This window comes from Propithecus coquereli, unplaced genomic scaffold (assembly GCF_000956105.1).
Source record: "Propithecus coquereli isolate 6110/MARCELLA unplaced genomic scaffold, Pcoq_1.0 Scaffold246, whole genome shotgun sequence".
Taxonomy (NCBI): domain Eukaryota; kingdom Metazoa; phylum Chordata; class Mammalia; order Primates; family Indriidae; genus Propithecus; species Propithecus coquereli.
The window spans coordinates 1,581,895-1,590,357 of NW_012148019.1; the positions used below are offsets into that span (position 1 = coordinate 1,581,895).

Genomic DNA, 8,463 nt, shown 5'->3' on the forward strand with positions numbered 1-8,463 from the left:
CGGGAGGCTGAGGCAGGAGGATCGCTTGAGCCCAGGAGTGTGAGGTTGCTATGAGCTAGGATGACACCACGGCACTCTAGCCCGGGCAAGACAGTGAGACTCTGTCTCAAAAAAAAAAAAAGAAAACACATCAAGTAATGGAAGTGTTTCGTGACATAGTGAGCTATGGATGTTTTCAAGCAATAAGAGGGTTTTTCAAGGAACACTAACCTACAGCAATTTAGAAGCCAGCAAGGTATTCCTGTCCCTGAGGAGGTCATGAGCTTTCCAGCCTTATTTAAATCTCGGGGGTGAGAGAGCTCCAGTAGCGTCTAACCCAAATAATCTCTTTCCTTATGCTTCTGTTTTTAGAGTTTAATCCTTCACGTTAGCGTTTTTCTCCCCATTCTTTGTCAGTATGCGCGTCTCACTGTTGGATTCCTGCTTAATCTTTCATTTACAGCACAATCGTCTCCCTTCACGTTTCGTTTAGATCAGTGGTTCTCAAGTCTGGCTACAATTTAGAGTCACCTGGGCGTTGTTAAAAATCCCAAGGCCCGGGCAGCGCACCAGACCAGCTATGCCAGGATTGTGGCTGGGCGGCCGGGGAGGGATCCAGCATCGGCGACGCTCTGAAAGCTCCGCAGGTGACTGGGACACCGGCCCGGGCTGGGAGCCGGAGCTTAGCTCGGTGCGCGAGCGCTGCGGAGGGTCAAGGACAGCGGCTTCCAGACCTAGAGGCCCAGCGTCCCTCGAGGGCTTGTTAAGACGCATCGCGGCCCACCCCGCCCAGTTCCGATTCAGTCGGTCTGGGCTAAGAATTCACTCTTCTACCGAGGCCCCGAGCGAAGCCGGTGCTGCCGGCCCGAGGACCGCGCTTGGAGAACCGCGGGAACCAGATCGGGTCAGCAAGGGAAGCATCGGGGGATCCGCCCGAGCCGCGAGCGGCCGCGCCGAGGAGCCGAGCTGGCAGCCGGGCCGCAGCCGGTCCTGGGCGTCCGGGCTCGGGAGCTCGCCCGCCTTGGCTGGAGGCGGGTCACGGGGCCTCCTCTGGCTGCTGCGGAGCGACCGCAGTAACTGCTCGCAACAACATGGCTCCGCGTGGAGGACGCTGCCGCAGAGCGTCTGCGACCCCCTGTCCTCCCCTCTAGCAACAGCACGACGTTGCGAAGCGACAGGGGCAAAGCTGTTCTGTATTTGGATACCTAGGTGGGGCCACTCCCCCCCAGTCCACCCCGGCCCCACCACTCCCTGCCGTCCTCCGACTGGCATTTCCTCACCCGCCTGGGAGCGGAGCGGGCCCCGCGGGCGACAGGGCAAGGACGGAAAGAACCCGGGTCCGCAGTGCCGGCTCGCGCTGCCGAATTCACGCAACCCTGGGAGAGCCGTAGCTCTGGGCCTCGTAACAAAGGGAAAAGAGAAAAATGAGAGAAGGAAAGGGAGTAAAATGAAGAGAAAAAGGAAACAGGAGAGAAAGGAGAAAAGGAAGGGAGAGAGAAAAGGGAAAAAAGAGAAAGAAGAAAGGAAAAAAGCAGGCCACCTTTAAGAACTCTGCGTGTGCGCGTAAGGAGCAGCACAGTTGCAGAAAGTACTTCGACAGGGCGATCGCTCACAAAATTTCTGCTCGTGTGCCCCGATTTGTTAATTTTTGAAACTATAACCAGGCGATGTTAACCATGTTTCTCTCCCTCAGTCTCAAATTCAGGGAGAGAAGCATCTATGTCTTGTTTTGTTTTTTATTGTTATTACTAAAGAGGAGAGGAAGGGGACCGGAAGACGAAACCCCCGCGCCCAGCCCGGGCGCGCCGGCTGTGTCCCTCCCTCCTCGGGCTGGGCCTGCCCGGAGCTGCCTCCGCCCCGAGTCCCCGGGAGCAGCCCTGGCACACAGGGGGCGCCCTGTCCCTCACTTCGGCAAACCAGCCCCAGGCCCTGCGGTTCTGAGTCCAGGGCGAGGCTGGCCCGGCCTCCCCGCCCCGCGGGGTCGCTGTCCCGCCGCAGGCCCTGGCGGCGACCGCTCGCGCTGCTCCCGGGCCCGTCCTGCGTCTGCTGACAGCGCCCCCCGAGCTCTTCAGAGACGCCGGGTTCTCGTGCTCCGTTAAAGCCAGATTGTGTCCCTCTTTGCTTTTGTTTTGATGTGTCTTAAAATAATTAGGCTTTTACTCTCAAATATTTCCACCCTCCGTTCCTGGCTGGGCAGGGCACGCTACTATGGTGTCCAGTAAACAGCTGCCAAACAAGCCAAAAGTCTCGCTCAAATCAAGGTCTTTGTACTTGTTGTTCTTCCATCTGCCCTGAGCTATGGGATAGCTGTCAAAAATGTGACCCCTGAGCCTCCCTGCAGAGCTTACGAAGAGCAGCTCCTTGAACTGCTGCCCGTGGCTGCCTTGCGACATCTTAATTATCCGTGTGCTGGTTAGCAAGTCGGTCCAGAAAGAAGTCCTGCTGCTTTTCTCCTTGGCAAGTCCGTACTTGGTAACGTCCAGTAAAAACCAGCGTGTGCTGAACTCCCGGGTTCTGGGCAAGAGGAGGCGGCCCCCACCCAGGCCCTCACAGCCAACGCGGGCACCGGAGCGCCAGTGCCTGGCGTTACCCAGCAGCGGAGCCAGACCAGCGAGGGTCCCCTGGGGTCACCGGGAAGAAGCGACGCACTTCCTGTCTGGTGGCGACTGCCTCCCCATCACCCTGTTCCTGTGCCTGGAACCCAAACTCACCTTACACAAAGGTGTGAGCAGTTGGTCTCCTGTTCGCCCGCTGCCTTGTGTCTCCTCCCCAGGTCCCTACAGACACCATTCTAAATTCCCGGTTTAATTCATCATATAGTCGTTGATGACTTGGTTTTTATCGTATTCACCTTATGTACAGTTCCTCACTTATTCCTTAGGACGACCTATAAGGTAGGGATAATTCTTCTTGAATTACATCAAGAAAATTCAGCGAGGTTTAGGAATTTGCCTACGGTTACCCAGCAAGGAGTTGGAGCCGGGATTCAAACTCTGGTCTGGCTCTCAACCCTGGTGGACACTGGCTTTCAGAGCTATAATTTGCAATTTCAGTGCCCAGAACTAGCAGCACGAAAGCTCTGCAGATAACTTTGTGATTTATTATGAAACCCAAAGAACAACCCAGCAGCTTTGTTTTAATTATTCTTGCTAATGACAGTTTCTAGCTGGAAGAATTCCTGTGCTGTCAACACGCAAATGTAACCTCTTTTTTTTTCCAGTGTCTGTGCCGGGGCAGGGCCTTCCCAAGGGCCGTGGGCTGTGCCGCATCTGGTCCCGGAGTTTTACAGCCTCACTACGAACGCAAACACAGAGCGGTTGGCACAACAATCCCAAATTGCTAAAACGTGCTGGATGCCCATGCTAGGCCAGGAAAGTTCTGCACGCTCAGAAGCAGCACCGCGGCCTGGAGAGGTCAGGGGAGGCTGTGGGGAGGGAGATCCACGGCGGGCGCGACTTGGGGCCACAGGAAAAGCGCTGGAGGCGAACAGCGAGGGCAGCACACAGAGGCGGAAAAGCGGGTGTGAGCCTAATTGCTCAGGACTTTGATTGGCAGGACGAAGAGTTGCAGAGCGGAAGCTGGGAAACCTGGCCGGAAGTGGTTCTGCTCCAGGGGAGCGAGGCCGGCGAGCAGGGGCAGGAGCGCCGCTGTCTCTCAGGCCCGCGCCCCCTGGCGGAGCGGCTGCTCTGCCCTTTCCCCGTTAACGGCCGACGCCGGCAGACAGCCAAGGGGGGACCGAGCGAGTCCGCGGTGCGGCCTGGGCCTGGGTCCCCGTCAGACGCGCTGGACGCAGGCGACTCCAACGAAAGGGCCCGAGCCGTCCGTTCTGACGGCGGACACGGCTTCTCCGTTCCTTGTTTTACGGCGCCGTTGCGAATAGACTTTCTCCCCGCTTCGTGTGTAGGAGCCAAGCTGTCGCGGAGCCCGGGGAGGGATCTGGTGCCCGTGGACCCTCCCGTACCGGCCGCGTCCTGGCAGCTCCAGAGCTTGGCACGTGCCGTGCTGTGGCGCCTCGCGCCGTCCCGCGGACAGGAGCCGCCGCCGCATCGCTGTGCGCGAGGACGCAGCGCCTCGGTCAGAGGCCGTCGCCAAACTCCCGCTCCTCGTGCGCCGCCGAAGGCCCGTTCTCCCCGCATCCTTCCCTTCCCCAGTCGTCGCTGCCACGACTGTCGCTAGGACGCTCAAGTTCTGCAGCTTTGCTGTTACGGGACGACTGAGAGGTTTGTAGTTCATAATGGTGACTGGCTATAATGATTACCTACAACAATATAATTGGGAATAAATTTAAATGCCGCAAGCTCTAATCAGCTCTCAAATAGCACCGTATTTAATGGCAAGCAGAGGACAGAGTCAGAAAGGTGTGGCGAATGGGATTTCTTGCTCGTGTAGGGGCCACGGGGAAAGTGCCCCTTGGCCTGCTGAAGGTTCACTGAAAAACCAACTTGCAAAAGACAGATTAATTGGAGAAAAGGTACACAAATTTATTTAATGTGTATACACAGGAGCCTTCAGAACGAAGACCCAAAGGTACAGGGGAAATTGTCTATTTTTATGCTTACGTGCAACGGAGTAGGGAGAGCCATGCAGACAGAAATATGATTGGACAAAAAGGACATAATCTGATGCTAATCAACTGAGCGCGGAAACCAGCAAGGCCTGTCTGTCTAGATTCTTCTCAGCCTCTCCAAGCGGCATCCTTCCTTCTGGATATGGACCAGGAAGGAAGGACTCTCTCTGGAATGGGGGTCGTACGGCCTACCGTCGTAAACAAGGTGGGTCAGATCATTTTTTATGGCCAGTTTTTACACAGAGGGAAAGTTAGAGTGGTATTTTCAGGTTTTATGGCTGGCTCTGGGGCAAAGGGGTTCTGGTTTCCATGACCCACCTGGGGGAAGAGGGATTCTAGTCTCGATGGCCAGCCTTGGGGGAGAATGGGACTGAGAGAGCGGAGGGCAGGAGAAGGTCAGAGAAGAACTTTTGCTTCTGAGGCCTTCATTTTGGGGTACTGTTTTCTGAGCCCCAACAATTTTCTGTAAAGAAAGTAGGCTGGGGTGGAGAGTCAGTTCAGACAGAAACTGAAAATCAACAGAACATTTTAGCTTCTGTTTTAACTATGCTTTTTATCGTTGGATTCCAAAAAAGATAAGTAAATTATATTTTCACCTATCACCTTTTCAAATATCTTTACTTACAAAGTTATTCGATGTATTGAGTGTCCCTGAGGTCAGGAGCTTGCACACTCAATGTATGACAGAGGAGAGGCCATCGTGTACCGCAGAGAACCCCACAATCTGAGGGAGCAGCAGGGAGAGACGGAGCTGTGTAAGGCAGACAAACATGCAGAAAGTCATTCATCAGCACGTGGAACCAAGGCAGCTGTGGCCGCACAATCAGACTGAGGCTCTAAGGGCATCTGTGCCTCAGTCCAGCTCTGGCCCTTAACTTTCAAGTTCCAGAAACCCCCTGTAATCTGTGCACACAAAGTTTGCCAGGCCCCAAGGAAGGGACTCTTGCCAGCCAAACTCCCGCGGTAGACTGACGGGAAACCAGAGCGCCAGGGGAACTAACGCACGCGAGGGACACGGCCTTCTGATTGCTGTCCTTTCTGCTGTGTACCAGACACTGACTTAGCATTTAGAAAAGTGCTTCTTAGGCAGGAATCCGAGCAAAGGTGTTGAGGGGCGTGTGGCCAGATCGTGGCAGAGTCTGGAATCCCTTCCCTGCCATTCCCTTGGCGCTCCCGGAGAGGCACTGCCTGGACTCCTGCTCTTCAACTCTCCCTTTCTAGGCTCTTCACAGGATCCTTCATGCCTGTCCCCTTTAATTCTCATCAAATAACATGGCTTATTATTTGACAACTTGTCAATAACGACTTATTTTGTCATTGCTTTATATACTTTAATCTTCCAATAAACTTTGGGCCATGAATCTTGATGTATAATAACAAACCATGAAATTCTCAGCGATGCATCTGCGAAGCCTCCCCGAGGGTGGGTTGCACCTGTAAGTGCTTAGTCTCTATTCTGTTGTGGAGATTCGTGTAGCTTTCCTTCAAAGCCTGATACCCTTTGACCTTGTCCCCCAGTTCTGGAGAGGCTTTCTGTTGACAACAAATATGTTACACATTCTAGAAGTGCTAGAAGATTCTGGAAGGAAAGAGAAACTGAATTCATAATGACCTGAAACAGGCTGTACAGAAGAGCTGGTCTCACACCTTTCCTCTCTCATGTCTGACTATGCTCAGGTGTGAGGATGTCACCCCCTGGAGCTCTGGTAACAGCACCTAGCCTTCTTGAACACTGGGTCAGCCTCGTGGGGCTACAGCAAACACTATAGACTGGGTGGCTTAAACAGTGAACATTTATTTCTCACAGTCCCGGAGGGTGGAAAGCCCGAGATCAAGACACGGGCAGATTCTGTCCTGGAAAGGGCTCTCTTCCTGGTTTGCAGACAGCTGTCTTTTCCCTGTGTCATCGCTTGGTGGGGAGAGACAGCTCTTCTCTCTTCCTCTTCTTATAAGGACACTAATCCAGCAAAGGAAGCCCCAGCCTCATAACCTGATCTAAACTTAATTACCTGCCAAAGGCCCCAGCCCCTGATGCCACCACACTGGGGGTGAGGGCTCCAGCACGTGAAGGGGGCGCAGCCCATCCGTAGCAGTCACCCACCAGGTGCTTCTTACCAGCCATTTTCCATTAAGCAGGGAAAAGACAGAGTTTCCAGTACACACACAACTATTTTGCTATAGGGCCCAAATGAATGGTGGGACAGAGTTTGCTTTCTGACCAGCTTATTAAATGAGTTTTAAGTATAGGGTAAACAAAATTAATATACCTAGATATTGGGACATGATTTCACAGAGCATTTTCCAGGGTCTCTTAAGGCTGCAATTAGAGACAAGACCAGACCTTTCCATTCCTCTTCAGCTCTGCTGGACTCCAAAGCACTGCCTTTCTCCAAAAAGGAAAATTAAAAACACAAATTCTCAAGTGGTTTGACAGTAATTGAGCCCAGCAAATTTTACTTTCCATTAAAAGTCACCAGCTGTCATGTGCTTAGCTTTAGATGGAAATAACTTGCTCTCAGAGAACATTTTTCAGTTGATGTCACTTGTGAGTTTTATTTTCTCCTAATGAAAAATGGATTTGCATCAGTGCGACTTTGGTGACAGGAAACCCTGGGTGGAGGCCTGGGATGGTGATCTGCCCCTGCCCTGAGGGGAGTGAATTGCTCTACCAGCCAGCGTGGAAGAGTGACGCTGCGGTCAGGAGGGGAGTTTGGGGGAGCAGAGAGGAGGGTGGTGATAATGGTCTGTCTTCTTGCAACCCCGCAGTGCTGCTTCTCTTAAAAAAAATCAGTAAAAAATGCCTTTAAGTGCTGAGGAGGTTTCCGAGAGGGGAGTAAATATTTTAACATGATTAACATTTTTTTAGGGAGGCAACCCTTCTGAGCCTCTGACACACATTGCTCAGAGCCTTCACGTCTGAGCCCTGATCCCTACCAGAGCTCTGCTCAGAAGACGTCTCGGCCGGCCCTCTGCTGTGTGTAGGCCCCTCCCGCAATCTCTCGTCTGTGGCCGTTGGAATAATCTCTGCGTGACGCTCAAGAACAAAACCAAACCAAAAGGATCTCAAGGCTGAAGCTCCCCAATGCCTGGGCTGGTACCCTGTGCAGACATGGCTCTGTGGCACCTGACGGGAGGGCGGGGACACGCAGGCCCCTGCAGGGGCCTGGCAGACAGACGGACAGGAGGAGCCACCCAGGGCCCCCAGCTTTACCTACTGGGAGTCCCTGGTCAGCAGGGCAGAGCGGGCTCTTCGAGAGTCATTCCAGCAGGGTCCTGACCCGCTGGAAAGAATGAACTGAGGGACCAGAGACACGGGCAGCTCGTTAAACTAGGAAACAGAGAGGGGTGGGGAGGGTGGGCACAGTAACAACCCCTGCATTGAGCTGGCCCCGACCTGAACGCTGGCAACATACTTAAAACTGCGGGCTCTCAGGTGGGCTCTCTTGACTCCCCAGCCCCTACACACGCACATGCACAAACACGCACATACACAAACACGCACATGCACAAACACGCAGGCACACCCGCCTCGGGGAGAGCTCTGGGAACAGCAGCATTCCAATCTCAGGCTATCCCCGAGGACCAGCCCAGCCCAGGCAAAGCTTCCCCCACCCCCCTCTCCAAGCTCGCAGCAAGGACTTAGAAGTGTCCAAGAATTTTTGAATAATGTTCTTGACAGACACCAAAGCTTTTTTCTCCTCCGGAGCGTGGAGAGCTGGGGCTGCCCCCAGGGAAGACTCCCCTGGCAGCTTCTGTCTGAGCAGCTGGGGCCAGCTCCAGGAACACTAAATTCTGGCTGCATTTGCAGCCCAGGCCTGGTTACTTTAGAATCCCTCTCCTCCCCCTTGTCTGTTCAAGCGGGAGCCAGCCAAGGTATTCGTCATATTTCTGAGCCACCCTGCTGCTTGATTTATGTG

The 8,463-nt window shown here is 53.9% G+C and overlaps 1 protein-coding gene across 1 annotated transcript in view; it reads left to right on the forward strand.

Moving 5' to 3' along the window:
• Positions 1–4,155, forward strand: part of RALGPS2 (Ral GEF with PH domain and SH3 binding motif 2) — a 191,660-nt gene extending 187,505 nt beyond the window's left edge. Inside the window, exons 16-19 of the mRNA XM_012646525.1 lie at positions 879–1,381; positions 1,734–2,073; positions 2,321–2,781; positions 3,346–4,155. Coding sequence (XP_012501979.1) covers positions 879–1,381; positions 1,734–2,073; positions 2,321–2,781; positions 3,346–4,155 — 2,114 coding nt within the window. The remainder of the gene's footprint in view (positions 1–878; positions 1,382–1,733; positions 2,074–2,320; positions 2,782–3,345) is intronic.
• Positions 4,156–8,463: the final 4,308 nt, after the last annotated feature.